Raw genomic sequence first — 19,577 nt, 5'->3', positions numbered from 1 at the left:
ACGTTTTATTCGACTTTGTTCTTCCAGTGATTCGATGTATTCGTCACATTGCTGCTCCCACACAATATATTCTTCCACCGAATTCACCCTTGCGGCTTGCTCCAACAAACTTGCTTCCAATTGTGCCATTTTTGAGATGCTCTTGCTGAACCTCTGACAATGATACTAACATAGTATGCCTCTTTACCATCCTTTTTATTTAATCGTAGAGATCATTGGCATTCGAGTATGTTGCACTTTGTGATTTTGTTACGTACGAATGATGTATCGACCTTGAAATTGATACATTTTTACACATTTCGCGAGATTCATCTCAAGATGAGAGCGGCCGTACATTGGCGCTCGAAAATTTTAATTATGTAGCATTTTCTTGTGATTTTGTTACATACGTTTTGAACACCTGGGGATGATATCATAGCAGCCGTATATTGGCGCTTGAAATTGATACATTTTTGTACATTTCGCGAGATTCATCTCAAGATGAGAGCGGTTGTACATTGGCGCTCGAAAATTTTAATTATGTTGCATTTTCTTGTGATTTGTTACATACGTTTTGAACACCTGGGGATGATATCATAGCAGCCGTACATTGACGCTTGAAATTTTGAATATGTTGCATTATTTTACATTTAATATTTCATTGAGGATGATGTCATAGCAGTCGTACATTGGCGCTCGAAAATTTTAATTATGTTGCATTTTCTTGTGATTTTGTTACGTACGTTTTGAACACCTGGGGATGATATCATAGCAGCTGTACATTGACGCTTGAAATTTTGAATATGTTGCATTATTTTACATTTAATATTTCATTGAGAATGATGTCATAGCAGTCGTACATTGACGCTTGAAATTTTGGATATGTTGCATTATTTTACATTTAATATTTCATTGAGGATGATGTCATAGCAGCCGTGCATCGGCGCTTTGATGATTGGTTAAAAATAATTTTGTGTCAGCAATAATCCCCACCCCATTGCTTTGTATCAATAAAAACTTGTAATAATGATTTAGTATTGTATCAATCACTTATGTGAAAGGTTCTTTTAAAAATGTACTCCGCCAGCATGAATTATTACGTTCCAATACAAGAAATGTCTAAGAATACAAGTGACAAGTATGTTTCGATTCTTTTTTTGTCAAAATAAAGATTTTTAAATAATGATTTTTAAATAATTTTTGAAATATTGTTCTAATTATTTTTATAACATTCAGCGTGCGACTCGTATACTTGGGCGAAGATATGCTCTAACCGCAACATCCTATAAATATTTGGAAATAGGAATCAGCGTTGGAGCTGTGTCATATGTGGAATTAGCTCTTGGTGATAATCGAGGCAACCACATAATATTGCCTATTGAAACATGGATATCACTAATGCGGAAACGTGCGGACATTGAACGATTTTTACAATCATCTCAAACTCCATTACGGATTCGAGATCTAACAATAGAAATTGTTAAAATATCGGATTCAAAAATTGTAAAATTAACATTATCCAATAATTTTTTATATATGAAGCCATCGACTCTATTACATTTATTTGAGTTTGAAAAATGTATAGATCATGTGTATTTCTGGCTATGTGAAAATACTCATCTTGTGAATGAAAAATGTAAACAATTTGTAACTATTTTACAACGCAATAATATTACTAATGTATGTGATGCTGTAAAAGCGATACGCGAAAGTGATGCGTACGATAGTGAATCACTCATAGATTGTGAAATATTAACATGTGCTGTAAATGATATTCTTCACGATGTTTGTAACAAATAAAATATTTTTTATTGTTAATCTATGTTTAATTATTTCTTTCTCAATAAGATATAGCTAACAACTATTTCTTCGTTCTCTGGAGATTTAAAAAGTGATGAGCTAGCTGAGACATGATACTCCAGTTAGAACAAGAGAGATGTAGAATTAAAATCAAGAGGGGAGCAACATTATAATATGTGTCCCATCATAAAGTTTCTGATAGTCTTGAATGTAAAATGGGTAGAGAAGTTGTGATGGATAGAGAAGATGTGGTGGATGATGATGATGTGGTGAATGATGATGAGATGATAGTGATTGATGATATATCAGACGTTGATGATATATCAGACGTTGAAATGGGCTCGGACGTTGAAATTGAGCCCGCGAACGATTCCGATTATGATAGTGAGTGCGACGACGTTACTCGCGATACAAGAGTGCACAGCTTGTGCACAGCGGACATCATCGCCATGGATGATAGTACTAGAATGTGTGCGATACATATTTATTATTGTCCATGGGATGGACTCATGTTGTGTACAAGGTGTTTCATTAGATTGCGAGATCTGTATGTGGAGATTGACGTCGTCCGCATTCACAGGACCGGGAGATTTGAACAACTTTTAGGGAGATGGTGCAGCGAGTGCAATAGCCCGCTGGACCAAATGTTCACACGGAATATGTGTCCAGTGTGCAATACATGTAAGTATTTCTTTTCAATTATAAATTATTAAAATAATAAAATGATTAATAAAATAAATAATAATATATTTAATAAAAAATTTTCTGTTATGCAGGAGTCCCCGCCCAGCAGTCGCCGCCGCTTCTCGCAGCATCTCGCATTCGGCCGCTCAACCATTATCCAGCCACTTAAAGTTCATATTTTATATTTTATATTTTATATACTTTTATTTTTGATTATATATTTTATATTACATTTTATTTTATATTATATATTTTAAATTTTTTAAAGTTACACACACACACAAACATTTTGTAAAATACATACATACACACACACAGTTATAAATAAAAATTACACAAACAGTATTATTTATAAGGCAAGAGAGAAGTATAGAGTCGAAGGGTCTGAATAGCTCAGAGGAAGAGCAGTCGCCCGGCAAGCGAAAGGTCTCGGGTTCGATTCCCGATTCAGCGACTTTCGGATCTATATTTTTCTCGCCTACAATTCTTTAGGGGGGTCAGAGGGGAACATAGGAATAAAAATCTCGAATTTGAGATTCATTCCTAATTAAAAAGTCTTGGCAAAGTACCAAGCAAATGTAGTGCCTCGTGCACAATTATTTGTCATAGCGAAAAAAATTAAAAATTTCGCTATCTCACGCATAAACATCCGCGATCGGCTCTTAATTAGCCCGCTTAATTCCAAAATAAAAATTATTTTAAATATTAAAAATATAGTTTATTTTAAAATAGGTCCTCTCTCCTTTCCTCCTATTAAAATCTTATTAATTAAAATTACTATAAATATTATAAAAAAAGTCTCTCTCGCGTCCGCCTCTCGCGCTCTCCTTCGCTGCATCAGCTCTCGCGCTCTCCATCGCCGCATCATCTCACAACATCTCTCTCTCGCTCTTGCATATACGCCTCGCTTGCGTCATCTCTCTCGCGTGCGCCTCGCGCTCTCCTTCGCTGCATCAGCTCTCGCGCTCTCCTTCGCGTCATCTCGCTACCTCTCGTCATCTCGCGCTATCTCTCTCGCTCTTGCATATACGCCTCGCTGCAACACCTCGCGCTCTCCATCGCCGCATCATCTGGCTACCGCTATCTCTCTTTCGCGAACGTCTCTCTCGCGACCTCTCTCTCTCGGTGAGTAGTCGTAAACAGACGTGTTTTATTTCGCTCCGCGGCTATTACCGATTTTTCTGCTGTTTCGTGCCCTCCGGAGCCTTTTTCTTTCTTATAGGACAGTGTGTCAAGGGCTCTTTTACTTGATTTTCGATACTTGTCTCACCCCTGCTTTGGTCAGTCTCGGCTGCTTGCGAATTTCCGGACTTGTGGAAGGATTATCGACTCGCTCCTTGTACATCTTGTAATCGATCGAGGCATTGTTTACTGGGAATCAAAATAAGGTCGTTTGAGATGGATTCTGGCGTGGGCGCCGGCGGGCATGCCGACAGTGGCGTAGGAGGAAAGGGGCTTTCAAGGCAGTCATCCGCCGCATCTATGAACTTATCAGGTATGTCAGAGAGAAATTTGGATGTGATAAATGCCTCTAGAGTAAATGCGCTTAGGGCAATGATAAATAGGCATAGCGATAGTGTGTCCAAGATTTTGCTTGGCGGAAAGGAGACGCTGGAGAGGCGTGCGACTATCGAGACCGCGTTTCGGGCGTGTAGAGATGCTTTTACGGAGGTATCGGTGGTTCTTATAAACCTTTTAGATGAAAAGTCGGCATGTACGGAACTGTCGGCGGGAAACATGAAAAGGATGGTGGAGGAGGCGTTGGATGTTTTCGTAAATCGCGACGAAACTTCGGGGGGCGGGGGCGTCTGCAGAGCGGGAGCGTTGCATGGTGGCGCGTCGGTGGCTGGCTCTTCAGGATCAGAGGTTCGGGTTTCGGGTGGACCCACCATTGAATTGTCGGGCACCTCTAGCTTCCTGGTACTGCCGGAGAAGAGCAGAATGGATGAATTCGGATCTTCCAGTAGAACTAAGGAGACCTTGTACAAGGTCCTCAAACCTGCTGAATGCGGTCTCAGAGTGAAGAGGGTGACATACGCGCGAGACAACGGCGTCAGGATCGAGGCGTTCTCTCCAGACATTGAGAGAATTAGGGCACATCCGGGCCTCACGGGAGCAGGACTCACAGTGTGTGATAATGTGAAATTGAATCCTAGATTGATTGTGCATGGGATTCCTGCAGGAATGTCAGCGGTAGAAATAAGGGATGAGCTCATAGCACAGAATTTGAAGGATGAAGTAGATGGCAATCTTAAGGTCGTTTATTTATTTAAGCCAAAACTAAATAGAAGCACCACGAGTTGCATCCTTGAGGTATCACCTGAAGTGCGGAAGACCTTGCTGAGATATGGGAAGATTTACTTGCGCTTTACTGTCTGCCATTTTGCTGATTACGTGAGGGTCATACAATGCTATAGATGCCTTAAGTTCGGGCACATAGCTAAGGATTGCAATGGGGAGCCTGCGTGTGGTCACTGCGCTGGACTGCATGATATGAAAGATTGTAAGAACAAGGATCAACCCCCTAAATGTTATAACTGCGAGCGTTTGCACGGATCAATTAAAAATCAAAAGCATACGGCCATGGATGCGGCTAAGTGTCCGATTCTTGGCAGGAAAATTAAGGACAGAATTTTAAACATTAATTATGATTGATTCGTCAAATGACCTTGAGGATCTTAATATATGCCATGTAAACTGCCAGTCCCTCGTCGCGCACTTCGATGAGTTTCGGCATTTCTTTAGCAAAGCGGATTTTCACATTATATGCATGTCGGAAACGTGGCTGCGACCGGAGATCTCGGACGATATGGTCAGGTTGCCGGGTTTCTCCCTTTTTAGGTGGGACAGGGTCAGCAGGCATGGCGGCGGAGTGGCATTCAATCTGGCGGACTATCTTCGTGCGTCAATCCTTGACGTCACTGCTATGCCTCTGGCTCCTAGACCGGAGTTCATGATAGCTGAAGTCATTTTCAAGGACTTATCTAAGCTTCTGCTGGCGGTGGTTTACCGGCCGCCGAACACGGGATATCTGAACGAGTTTTTTCATATGTTCTTAGAGCATCAGGTGAACTACAGACACTCGGTCATTCTCGGCGATTTTAATGCCGATATGAATCTGACTACCTTCGATAGTCAACAGTTGACCACTTTCATTTCGTCTTCAAGCCTATATCTGGTTCCGTACCGGCCAACTCATCATCTCAGAAATTCCAGCACGCTGCTTGACCTATGTATTATCGACGATGTAGACAAGCTTAAAGGATATGAACAGCATGAAGTGGCATTTTTGTCAGCGCATGACCTTATATCTGTGAAATACGCGATCAAACTGCAGCGTCGCCGGGGAAGATTGGTTGTCTGCAGGGACTGGAGCAACTTTAATGCAGCTTCCTTTAGTGACGATGTTGGCGGTATTGACTGGACTGATCTGCTGGTTTCCGATGACATGGACGACAAGATCACCGTTTTCAATACAAAATTACTGCAAGTTTTTGACTTACATGTACCTTTGAAGAGACGGTACTTCAGAAGTCTGCCTGCTCCCTGGCTCACGGATGTTATACGCTCGGCGATGCGAGCCAGAGATCGTGCTAGAAGAATTTGGCGCAAACACAGGCGTGAGGCAGACTACAACCGTTTCAAGGTCCTGCGCAACAGTGTACAGAATCTTGTGCGCTCCGCGAAACGTGCTTATTACATCGAGGCTTTCGGCCGCGCCGGCAGCGCCGATGAGGTGTGGAGCAGACTGAGAAATTTGGGACTGATCAAGGCAAGAGGCACCGGAGTTCGTCTATCGCATGGGGTTGACGAGCTGAATGAGTTTTTCAGTCGTAGTGAAGAGCATTCTAATGATGGAGGAACGCTTGAAGATATACTTGAAGGGACCTATAACGACGAAAGTTTCCATTGGAGCTATGTAACACCATTGATGGTTGGGAAAATGATTGTCAGAACCAAATCTAATGCGGAGGGACTGGACGGCATTTCCATGAAACTTTTGAAGCTCACAATGAATTGTCTAATGCCGATCTTGGAGCACCTATTCAACTTCTCTCTCATGACTGGAGCCTACCCTGCGCAGTGGAAGTCAGCTCTCATCTGTCCGATGCCGAAAACTAAGCATCCTACTTCGGTACTACATTATCGCCCGATTTCGATTCTTCCGGCGCTGTCGAAGGCTCTTGAGCGGATTGCCAGCGAGCAGATACGCCAGTATTTGGAGGATTGTGGCTTGTATGATCCTTGTCAGGCCGCCTATCGGGGCGACCACTCAACACAGACATGCATGATACGGATGCTGGATGAGATCAGACAAGCGGGGGACCGAAGAATGGTCACCATCTCAGCATTTTTTGATTTCTCGAAGGCCTTTGATAGGGTAGATCATTTAAGGCTGATCAGGAAGTTAAAGAAATTAAATTTTTCGGATAGTGTTTTGAAGTGGATGCATTCTTATCTTGTGGGACGAAGCCAGGCAGTTAAGGACAATATAGAAGGCACTATCTCATCTCTGTCTCTGGTCGGCTCAGGAGTACCTCAGGGCTCAGTCCTGGGGCCGATATTATTTACGCTCTATCTGTCGGATTTTAGACAGGTTCTAAAGCATTGCAAATACAACTTATATGCCGACGACCTTCAGGTATACATGCATTGTGAGCCCCGAAATTTGGCGCAGACCGTCCGAGAGATCAATAACGATGTTGAAGCCATCCTGGACTGGACCACGGAGAACAATCTCGTCTTAAACGCTGATAAGACTCAGGCCATCATCATGGGTACCCAGAGATACGTTAAGGTTATCGACCTGACCACTATACCCAGTATTAGGGTTGATGGAATCGAGATCGAATACTCAACATCTGTTAAGTATCTCGGAGTAATTATCACCAACACTTTGTCTTGGGAGAGACAAGTTACTGGCATAACAAAGAAGATCCACACGGTTTTATACCAACTAAAACTCTGTCGACAACTCTTCCCAGAAGCCCTCAAGGCTAAATTGGTAATCACACTTATCCATCCTCACATCGACTACTGCTGTGCAGCATTCACGGATATGACAGCTGAACAGAACTTGAGAATTCATAGAGCTCTAAATTCGTGCATAAGGTTCATTTTCAATGCAAAAAGGGATGAACATATAACACCATACTACCAAAGGCTCCGCTGGCTTAAGGTCGATATGCGCAGACACTATCTGGTTGGATGTCTACTATTTGGTATCTTGAAGAAAAAGAAACCGTGTCTTCTCTATTCAAATTTTGAGCGTAGGGTTCTGACATCGGATAGGGCTACCAGAGCACCGAGTGACACGCTAGTTCTACCGCACTGTAGAACTGAGCTGTTCAAACGATCGTTCCGGCTCACGTCAATCAGGTTATGGAATGAGCTTCCTCCTAGTATTCGTAATGTGGACACACTATCGGAATTTAGGCGTGGTTTCTATGCACGCTTGTTGGGGGGTCTGTGATTAGTTGAAGGGGATATACATGCCGAGGCTTTCTTTTTCTCTCTGACATACCTATACTATTCTGTCACTTCTCTACCGGCTGTATATATGTAAATATTTCTATTCGTTTCTTATAATCAATTACTGCTTGCGCGGGCGCTCGCGGACGCGTCATTTCTATACTCTCACTTACTCATACTCAAACACACACACACATATATCACCTCATGTACATACACTTACATGCGTAATACATACATGTTAACATGCTTCAATGCATTCACATATAAGAAATTGTCACACGACTAATCGGCGAGAATTTAAATTTATGTATTGTTTTTATGCGCTTGAGGGGATTTATCCCAGAGCGCTCAATAAATATAGCTTTCTCTCTCTCTCTCTCTCTCTCTCTCACGTTCGCCTCGCGCTCTCCTTCGCGTTCCTCTCTCCCCGCGGACCCCTCACCTACAAAGCTTCATGCGGTCTTTCGCGGACGCCTCCCCCTCCCCGCGAACCCCTCGCGGACCCGTCACCTAAATCGCGGACACTTCCCCCTCCCGCGGACCCCTCGTGGACCCTAACCTCGCGAACGCCTCCCCCTCCCCGCGGACCCCTCGCGGACCCGTCACCTAAATCGCAGACGCTTCCCCCTTCCCGCGGCCCCCTCGCGGACCCGTCACCTAAATCGCGGACGCTTCCCCCTCCCCGCGTGACGTCATTCCCCCGCGCCATGGGTTTCCCTCGCCCCCCCTCATTGCCCCATGGGTTAGAACCCGTCTAATATCACTACTCTGATGCTTCATCACCATTTCAGTCAAAATCTAAACAACCGAAGATTGACAGTACATTTCAAGATGTACAATCCTTTCGAGGTAAAAATTTAAATTATTTTTTTTTCTTGTACCTTCTTGTTTTTTGAGTAATTTCGTACCTTCTTTATATCAAAACAGAATATAATATAATATAATATATACATATATATAATAAATATAATATATACATAATAATAAATGTAAATATAATAAATATATATAATATAATAATAAATGTTATTTATTTTTTCAGAAGGAGGTTTCAAAGCTGGTCAAATCACAAACGCTATTTTATTTATGATAGCGAAAGATAATCAGCCTTTTCAAATAGTGGAAGACGAAGGATTTCAACATTTCGTTAAAACAGCAATTCCTCTGTATAAGGTTCCTAGCCGAAAATCGATCACACGTCTGATGGAAGAAAAATACGAATTATTATCCATGATTATCAAATCGAAGCTTTCGGCTGCGGATGCAATAACGTTAACATCAGACGTCTGGACGGATACTTTGAATACACGAAGTTATTTAGGAATGATTGCACACTTCATATCGGAAGATAAACTAGAATCCGTTATGCTAGGCGTGACTTCACTCGAAGAACGACATACAGCGGATTATTTAAGCGAATGATTGCTGCATACTTGTACCCAATGGAGAATCGCGACAGAGAAAGTTGTCGCTGTTGTAACAGATAACGGCGCAAATATACTGAAGGCTGTCACTGACAGTTTCGGAAAACACAAACACCTATCATGCTTCGCTCACACTTTGAATCTCGTTGCATCCAAGGTCATCGATGGAGAACCAATGATTCACGCTTTGTGTGAGAAAGTAAAAGCACTTGTCACGTTTTTTAAGCAATCTGTAGCAGCGGCGGATGAGCTCAGAAAATACACCGATAAAAAGCTGATTCAAAGTGTTCCCACCAGATGGAATTCGACGTATTTTATGCTCGATCGATTTATCGAAATATCAGAAAGCGTCAGCGCAGTATTGCTCAAGTTTCCAAAATCGCCTACAATGTTATCAGCAAGTGAATTGCAACTTGCAAGAGAGACGGTCCAGATATTGAAGCCTGTCGAAAGTGCATCGCGAGAAGCGTGTGGACAAACTTATGTAACGGCCATTTTTTTTTTAAATTTTTTTTTACATGTGGGAAACATCTTAAGTGTACCCTTGCTCCCCGGGGAGGGAGGCAAGGGTTATGTGGGGCTCTCCTCCCGCTGGGACGGGAGGCCTACCCGCTAAAACCCACATGGTGGCCGGGCCCTGGCGGTGATTGGAGAACCTTCGGGAACGAGCGATTGCATAACTTCCGGAGGTCCTCCCGCCTGTCCTTCCCGCGGGGTCGTAATATTGACTCCGCGTTCCTCCACCGTGTGTGTTGGGGGGAGAGGGCCGTTCTTCGATTTGCGGCGCAGAGGGGCTACACCCCTACGTCGCGCCCTCCCGGGAGGGAAGCTGGACTTCCCCCGGTGGGCGGGACGAAGACCCAAGTCTCCCGCTTGGATCTCCGTCCCACTCCCCCCTCACTGCTAGAGGGGAGGATGAGCTTCCCTTTTATTTTATTTATTTTTATTTTAGCTGCCCCGCGAGCGGCAGCTTCTTCCCTTGGCATCGTTGGGGGGGAACCTTAGTTCCCCCCTTTAATGTCATTGTTGTTGCTGTTGTTGGCGACGACGGGGCCTCCTCCGTCTGCCTCTCCTTGGAGCACCGTCACCATCGTCCTCTTCATCGCGGGCCGGGGGGGGGGATTTATTTATTCCCCCCGGTGGGCGGAACGGTGGCCCAGGTCTCCCCGGACCACCACTCCTCTCCCCCCTATCTATGGGGTCTGACCCTTCCCCGGTTTCCGCCTCGGCGAGGGCCCCCTCTCCCAGGCAACCAGGAAGGGTCATCCCTCTCTTCTCTAGATTCGGGGGTGAGGGCGCGTCTTCTCTGACTCTCCCGCTCTTTTTCAGCGGTCTCCTTCTGCGTCATGATTCTGATGCAGAAGGAGACCATCGCCTCCCATGCTTCCTTGCTCCTGGCCATTTTAACGGCAATGGCCGGAAGCGATAGATCTTCTCCAACTACATCGGTGAGGATACTGGCAATGTTCCAGCGTGTGCTGCGCCGTGTCCTCCTCCTCATCGCAATGGTGGCACTGCGTGGTGCGCTCTTTCCCTATTTTACACAAGTACTCGCCGAAGCAACCGTGCCCAACGAATACCTGTGTAAGGTGGAACGACATCCTGCCGTGAGACCTGTCTACCCACTCTTCGAGCACAGGCCTCACGGCCCCGACGACCCTTCTACCCGAATTTGTGGGGGGAATGTTGTCTAGATACTCCCCCAACTCTTCCATCATTCGTCGCCGGGCTTGGGATCTGATGATGCCTCTGACCCTATCCGTCACGTTATGACCCATCCCACGGAGGTCCTTTACTCTTTCGTACACCCTTTTGTGGGTGCACGCCACGAGCTCCATGGGAGGGAGTCCTGCCAGGGCCGAGGCAGCCGCATGCGCCACGGTTCGGTAACCGCGGACGACGCGGATGGCCACCCTCCTTTGCACCCTCTGGAGTATATCCCGGATGCGCTTCGTAGCCACCGCCTCGTCCGCCCAGACCGGCGCCCCGTAAAGGGCCACCGAATTAACCGTGCCCGCATACAGCTTTCTCACTCGATCGTCTGGCCCGCCGAGATTGGGCAGCAGACGGCTAAATCCCGCCACTATCCTGTCGACCTTTTCTACCAGACGATCAAAGTGATCGCGAAATCGCCAAGTTTCGTCCAGCCAGAGCCCCAAGTATTTCATGTTTTGCCCCAGCTGGACGGGGATGCCGTCCACTGTAACCTGGACCCTCGGTGGCTTCCCCCGAGAGCCATCGTGGAAAAAGATGGCCTCGGTCTTGTGGGGAGCCACCCTAAGGCCCAGCCCCTTGATCGCGCGCACCACGCAGGCCACCGCGATGTCCGCGGTTCCTCTCGCTTCCCCCCAGTCGTTCCCCCCGGCGAGAACTATCGTGTCGTCTGCGTAGCAGACAACACTACAGCCGGGAGGGAGGGCAGAACGGAGTACGCAATCGTATGCGATGTCCCACAGCAACGGGTCCAAAACCGACCCCTGCGGGACCCCGCAGTACATTGCCCTTCCGCGTTGAGTACCGGACTTGTCCCGGTACTCCAGCCTCCTGGCCCTAAAGTAGGCCTTTATGACCTCCACGAGGTACTGAGAGACTCCGTGATGTCGGAGGGCGTCCCTCACCTTTCCCCAGGGCAGGGTGTTGAACGCGTTCGTTATGTCTAACGCGACAGCGACAACCACCCTGCCCTTGCAAACTTCGGATTCCGTGAGAGAACGGACGCGTAATATCGCGTCCGTTGTGGATCTGTTCTCGCGGAATCCGTACTGCTCCTCGTGGAGGTCAGGCCCTACTTCTCTGAGCTGCCGGATGAGACGGTTGGCTATTATTCGTTCGAATAGCTTTCCGATCTCGTCCAGCAGACAGATGGGCCTGTACGCGGAAAGCCCTCCATCCGTTCTGCCCCCTTTGGGAATGAGGACCAGGTTGGCCCTCTTCCACGCTGGGGGGAATTCGCCTGCCCGAAGGCAGTCCTCAAAGAGCCGTCGAATGGGCTCCGACAGGTGTGCCAAAGCGATCGCCCAGACCCTCCCGGGAATGCCATCAGGCCCGGGGGCCTTATTGCCCCGTGTTCTGAGCCTTTTGGCAATCCCGGCCATCTCCGTGCTGGACATTCCTCCTTCCACTCGAAGGGTTCCTTTACGTAAAGTTCGGGAACCCTGTCTCTCTGTGGAAAGAGGGTCGACAGTACATCGTCGAGTACGTCGGTGTCCAGCATCTCCGTCGCGGGGGCCTCCAGTGTTTTAGTCTCTTCATGACTATCATGTATGGACGCCCCCAAGGGTCCTGGGGTTTAGGGCCTGGAGTTGCTCGTCCCAGGCCCTCGCCTTGGCCTCTCGGATGGCGGCGCTCAGAGTGTTACGCGCTGATCTGTAACACTCGAGCGCCTCAACCACGCTCTCGTCGTCGTCGCCGAGACCGCTCCTCCTCAGTCTTTTGAAGCGGCGCCTGGCTTGGACGGAGTTGCGCCTAAGGCCGGCGATCTCCTCCGTCCACCAGTACGCCGCTCTCTGCGGCCTCGGCTTGGCTCGAGGCATTGCGACGTCGCAAGCGCTGCTGACGGTTTCCCCGAGCCATGCCACCTGATCCTCCATTCCTTATGGCACGTTTGTGCCTGGCCAGGTGGCCGAGAGCATGGCTGCCACCATCTTGTCAGAGTCTAGCTTCCTTAGAGCCCACCTTTTAGGTGGATCCCCCCCTTGGGCGCGGTTGTGCACCCCCTGGCGGGTGACGTCGACCCCCATCTTTATATACATGTGGTCGGATAGGGTCTCCTCGTCCATCACCCGCCATCCCTCGATTCTGTTGACAGCAGAGGGAGATGCCCATGTCAGATCGATGATGGACTCCCCCTGCGGCCTGACGAGGGTGCTTCTCGACCCCCGATTAACAATGCAGAGGCCGAGAACCGCTGCCCAATCCTCCAAGACCCTGCCTCTGTGGTCTGTACGCCGGGAACCCCAATGCGCCGATTTGGCGTTGAAGTCCCCGGCGACGACAATGGGTTCGAGGAGTCTCCTCTGGACGATGATTTATGTAACGGCCAGCAGAGTCATTCCTTTAATAAACTTTCTGAAAAATAAAATTGATACGTTGGAGACAAATTTGACCACAAGCGAAGGAATTAAGTTGAGAGTCCTACTTTTGGCCAGTTTTGAGAAAAGTTTCGGAAAAGTCGAATACATTACTCTTCTCGCTGTTTCGACGATCCTGGACCCAAAGTTCAAAAAATTGTATTTTAATAGTCCACTCGCATACTCACAAGCGATGCAAAAGATTATAAAAGGAATGAAATTGATTTCTAAAGAATCACCAGATGTTCAAAATAAAGAAAACTTTGCTCCAGAAAAAGAGCTCCCCAACGATGATAGTCTCTGGTCTTACCACGAGAGCCTCCTCAGTAAATATCAGGCAGTTAATAAAGAAGAAACCTCTTAGGGAAGTGAAATACCGGCAGATCTAAAGCATTACCTGAATCAATCGACATCTAAATTGAATGATGACCCTTTGAAGTACTGGCATAATAATAATATGTATCCGATATTAAGTAAGGTATCACATCGTTATTTATCTGTAGTGGCAACGTCTGTCCCGTCGGAACGCTTATTTTCTAAGGCAGGTAATATCGTAACCGAACGTCGAAACAGACTTTCATCAACACATTTACAGCAATTGCTGTTTCTTTCGTCGCTCTCATTTAAAGACTGGCTCAACGATTAATTAAAAAAATTGAAAAAGATTAATGCGTTATTTAAAGTACTTTTTACTCTTATCTTACACCTTTCAGAACCTACCTAACTCCTAAACTAGTAATCGTTGGTCCTCCAAGGTTTGCGGCTTTAGCTAGAATTCAATTTTACATTCGACTAGAAAATTATCGACTCGCAAAGGGGATCTCGGCTCTCTTTAGGATTAGCTCAACCAGCTTGAACTCCCGAAGGTCTACTACAATTTTTTAGATAAAAAAGTACAGTTTAGTTAATTTCTTTATGTTTCGGCATATTTCTTCTTTTATGCTAAATAACGTAAAAAAATCGATTTTCACGAGATCGATTTTTTGTACTCCGATTTTTATGAGAATCGATCATGTGCGATTCAAAATCGATTCAGAAATCGATTTTTATCATACGATCGCACATCACTAGGTTAGGTTACTGGTACCAGTTTCGGGTCGCGCAAGTCGCGCAACACGCCAAATCGTAGTGGTGAAGGGTGGAGGTATGATAGGGGTCGCCGCGTACGTGCGAGCTCGGCAAGCTACTACTTGGCGTGTTGCGCGATCCGAAACTGGCACCAGTGATGTGCGTTTCGTTGAATTAAGTGCAATAAATTATAAAGAGACAAATATACTTTATGGATGTAACCTGTTATTCTATCGATGATAATTTAAATTGAAATAGCTCGCAATGTCCGAATGTCCAAATTCAAAAGAATTGTGTTAAAATGTACCATACCATATATCCAATAAATATCTAATTATAAAAAAATTTATATGAAATGTAATACACTTTTACCGAGCTCCGTGCCCCGTGCCGGTTTGAACGTGCATTTAGTGTAGAAAAATATTCAAAAAGTAACTAAAATGTATCTATAAATATAGGTACCGATACACAAAATATTGTATCTAGGTATAGGTACCAGAGAAAAAAAGTACCTCGGTACAGTAACTAGGTACGTAAATTTGTACCTAGTTACAGTACCTAGGTACTTGTACCTAAGTACTGCACAACACTGCTCGTGACTATAGACGGTGTTGTTGTAGCGAGGTCGAATATTAGCGACCTTATAAACGACGCGATACGTGAGAGAAAAACGGTGAAAGCTATCGGGAGAATTCAGTTTGCTCAATTACTGCAAGACATAGGTACTCCCTCCAGTCTTATAGGGAATCGCGATTTATTGACTACGATCACTCGTAGATCTCTGCGTATTAAAAAAACCCTGCCACGTGGAACCTTCACCCCGAAAACTTCACTGTCGCGTTCAAAGTCATACGGTCGGGAGTTAAACGAAACCGAAGGAGACACGGTGTTTTTATCCGCCACTGACGACAGCGACGATAATAAAACATTAGTGCCGGATTCTTCGCCTAAGAAAAAGAAGGGTTTATTTCAGTGGAGCAAACTCGAATAATGGAACTCAAAAAATTTTATTACGTACCCTCGCATTACGCCGGCTATTCCGCGACGGAGAATTTATCTCGAGCTGCTAAACCAAATTTTACGCGTAACGATGTCACTGAATGGCTTAAATCGCAAGATGCGTATACGCTGTATCGGCCAGTACGTAGAAAATTTCCACGTTTACATTATAACGTGACAAATATCGACGATTTATGGGAAGCAGATTTGATCGATCTTCGTAATCTCAAGAGCTATAATGACGGATATTCTTATTTATTGATAATTATCGATGTCCTTAGTAAATTCGTTTGGGTAGAACCATTACGCGACAAAACAGCTACCTGTGTGACAAAAGCCTTTCAACGTGTACTTTTGAGAAACAAAAAACGTCAACCTGTTTACCTGCAGACGGATAAGGGTAAAGAATAGCCCAGCCTGTACAGAAATTTTTAAAAGAAAAAGACATTCGTTTTCGCGTAGCCCGTAATCCCGATGTTAAAGCAGCTGTAGTGGAGCGATTTAATAGAACGCTCAAGGAACGGATGTGGCGTTATTTTACACATAAAAATACGCGACGCTACATCGATGTTTTACAGGATATCGTTCGCGCTTACAACCATACTCGTCATACCTCTATTAAAATGCAACCCGCAGCCGTTACGCGGGAAAATGCTCGTATCGCGTGTGAAAATATAAATCGTCGATGGAAGGAACAATGAGAAGAAGAAAAAGAATTGCGACGCTAAACAGAAGGCTAAATATAACGTGGGTGAACTCGTGCGTGTCAGTAGGGCAAAAATAGTGTTTGAGAAAGGATACGAGGCAAAGCGGAGCGAAGAAATATTTCGAATTCACCGCGTTCTCGAATGGAGAAAACCCCGCGTATACGAACTAGCGATTTAACAGGCGAGGATATAGACGGAATTTTTTACGAACAAGAATTAACTCCGGTCAATAAAGATTTACAAGAGGAGGAATTTATCGTCGATCGGGTAATAAAGAGCAGAGGACGCGGTAACAATAAACAAATATTAGTTAGTTGGCAAGGTTATCTCTCTAAATTCGACTCTTGCATTCCCGCATCGAGTTTAAGATCTTTGAATCAAAATGAGGGGAGAAGAATTTTACATGATTCTTCCGAGCAATAATAGCATGCGTTACTTTCCGGAAAATACAACCACGTGTTTCACTACCGAATTATCTCAGCGTATAGAATTACACGGACGTTGGAAAGTGGCGCTCACGGAGATTCAGTTTCCGTGTAGTTTCTGACATATACAGGTTAATGAAGGATTAATCAGATTCATCGATATTAACGAACGCGATAAGACGGGTAAGGCTCAGTGATGCAAGATTTCACGCGCGACAGCCACTTCGCGACAGCCATCTTGTTGTGGAGGGGGTAGGTCGGCAGCGCAGAGCGCACCGAAAAGATGAGAACTCTTGTTCTTCGAATACATATGTAGAAGAGGACAGGTATATATCTTTTGTCCTTTATTTTCTTTTGATAGAATAGAGCTACGAATTTCGAGTGAATCCGGAATACTGGCGATAGCGAGTAGGCGATGCGACCCAATATGCAAAAAGAAAATATAAAATATAAAAAATATATTTAATATTATAAAATAATATTAATAAAATTAATATATTTTAAACATAAATTAAGTAACTTATATTTAAAATTTTAATTAAAAATAATTATTAATTAATAATAATTATAATTAATAATTATAAGTATTGTTCAAGATCGAACGTATTTGCGTCGCGTTATTCGTTAGCTTTAGTTCTCATGTCAAACGGCCGTGAAATTCCTGCGTGTTTACTTGTCGCGGTATCGCGGAAGGACGAGAGAGAGAGAGAGAGCCTAGCGTGTTCGTATGTCTTCGTTCGCTCTCTTTCTCGTATGGTTCGGATGTTTCCTGTCGCGTTCTTTCCTTCCTGTCGCTCTCCGGCTAAGTGCGTGATCATGCTCTACGAGAGTGACCGGAAGGAATGTCAGTTTTTATAATTTAGTTCGTAGTTGCCGATCCTATTCGGGATCATCTACCTTTCAGTTCCTCTTGGGAGGCCGCACGCGACACATCGCATCTCAATAGCCGTGTCGCGAACGCAAGTTTCGCGTCTTTCGCCAGCGGCAGCGACATTACGAATCGCTTGCCCTGCACCAGTGCGGAAACCAAATCAACCGCGATATCATCATCATTCTCACCGATCGTGAATTTCTGAAGGCTCGCTGGCGGAGCACTTCGCGTGCGCTCGCGCGCCACGATCGACCGAACTGGGACATCGCGGGTCCGGGTGTATTGCTCGATCACCCAGTCAAAGAACTCAAACGAAAAGTGCGTGCGATTGTATCGTGCCGAGTGCACCGCCGCCGCGCTTGACTTTATATCGTCGGCCCTGCCCCGCGCTCGCGGCTCAGGGCGCGTCTCTATCTTCGGGACTCTGTGTCGCGCTCCATTAAGAGCCAATATTATTGTGAAGACCGACGGGAAGACTCGCGTCTGAAGTGCGTAACCGCGCTCGCGCTGGCCATCCCGCGCCCCGACAAGATTTCCGTTCTCGCGTTACCGCTCGGTTACCGAGCCGGACATTACGTCGCAACATCATTCGCGCGTCAAGATCTCCGTCAATCGTCGGAGTCACGCCTCAGCGTACCGTCAGTTTCAATTCCCGTCGGCCTCCTCATGTAACTGTCTGTGCAATAAATTCTTCTGTCAGTGCCTGTGATACTGTGTGTCTCGTCATTCTCGCCTCCTCTTCCTATCCGATAGCGATTCATATCGCGCAACGTTCCCGATCGCGTGCCTCTCTCGAGGCTTGTGCCGGTGTTCGCATTCGCATTCTCGCGGTGCGGGATATTCCTCCGCTCACGAACAAGTATATTTTATATATAAAAATCCACTCTTGGCCAATATATACGCCTTTCTATTAAAAAAGATTTTTTATCTTTAAAGAAATAATTGTAATAAAATAATATTTTAATTTATAAATATTGTTTAAGATTTTATTCTTTTTATTCCCTATTTATTTTGTACTAATGTACGACGTACATATTGTTGCTCAACGGAAACCGCGAGAAGGTGGTGGTTTCTTCCGTCAAAAAATTTAAAATGTATATTGGGAAATGTAATTATTAAAAAAATATTAAAATTATAAAATAATAAAAATAAATAAATAAGTATTTAAAATAAAAAAAATTAATAAAATAAATAAAAAAGAAATAAAAAGTCAATTATATATAATTAATTAATAAAAAGTGAATTGCATCCCAATATACTTCGACATATAAATATATTATGTGTATGTGTGTGTGTGTATATATATTTATATACACAATTTTCTTACATGCTTTTAAGCATGACGTCTTTTAAATAAAATGTATTATTAATAAGACGAGGGACCAGGTATGTCGGCAACATCAGCGTCTGCAGCATGTAGCTTTAAAATATTTTTATTTTTTTTACAGCAGTAGCATATAATTTGTCCGCCGACATAAGAAACAAATGTTTTTCATTAACTTGCATGTTTATAGCTGTTTCTCCCCTCGTCTTTAATGCAGATTTAAATACACAAATAGCATTAACAGAAGCCGACGAAAATTTATTACGTTTTTTTGTTTTTACATTATTTAAAAGAGAAAACATTCTCTCCGGATCGGGATTAGAATTTGGAAGCGATCTAATAGTATTTATAACATTTTTTTAATTAGGATATTTAGCATTATTATTGGTGTCTCGACGTTGTAAAATTACTTTCCAAGCATTATCAAAATTTAATTTAGTGAGGCTTTGTTTTTCTTCCATTGTAAAATCTGATGCTAATGCAATCCATTCTTTTTTTAAAGCATCTTCATCAAAACCGCTAATAGTTTTAATGACGAAAGAAACGTTATTGAATGATGTTTCTCTATTATAAAATAAGCTTACAAATGGTTGAAAAACTATTAATTGTGATAAAAATGTGTCATTTATTGGTAATCTTTTACGAATTTCTTCTGCAGCAGTCACATAAAATGTTAAACAATTTTCTCGAATAATTTTAACAATGTCTACGTGACCTTCCAGTAGTAATTCGTTAAGATATTCCTCACATT

General features: G+C 44.4%; 1 protein-coding gene across 1 annotated transcript; it reads left to right on the top strand.

Annotated features, from left to right (window-relative positions):
• Positions 1 to 5,233: 5,233 nt before the first annotated feature.
• LOC145945134 (uncharacterized) lies at positions 5,234 to 10,009 on the top strand. The gene is made up of 4 exons (XM_083053962.1): positions 5,234 to 7,928; positions 8,981 to 9,310; positions 9,422 to 9,814; positions 9,900 to 10,009. The coding sequence occupies exons 1-4, from the start codon at positions 5,234 to 5,236 to the stop codon at positions 10,007 to 10,009; spliced, it is 3,528 nt and encodes a 1,175-aa protein (XP_082910088.1).
• Positions 10,010 to 19,577: the final 9,568 nt, after the last annotated feature.

This window comes from Prenolepis imparis, unplaced genomic scaffold (genome assembly GCF_030444845.1).
Source record: "Prenolepis imparis isolate NDT839.2.m4 unplaced genomic scaffold, iyPreImpa1.0 SCAF_14, whole genome shotgun sequence".
Taxonomy (NCBI): Eukaryota; Metazoa; Arthropoda; class Insecta; order Hymenoptera; family Formicidae; genus Prenolepis; species Prenolepis imparis.
Note: the sequence above shows the minus strand (reverse complement) of the source record. Positions and strands in the feature narration are given on the sequence as shown.

Coding starts and splice junctions, on each gene's coding strand:
- LOC145945134 (XM_083053962.1), top strand. CDS start 5,234: ATGTCGGAAACGTGGCTGCGACCGGAGATCTCGGACGATATGGTCAGG. Junction 7,929..8,980: donor CTATGCACGCTTGTTGGGGG/GTCTGTGATTAG, acceptor TTATTTTTTCAG/AAGGAGGTTTCAAAGCTGGT. Junction 9,311..9,421: donor ACTAGAATCCGTTATGCTAG/GCGTGACTTCAC, acceptor CTGTTGTAACAG/ATAACGGCGCAAATATACTG.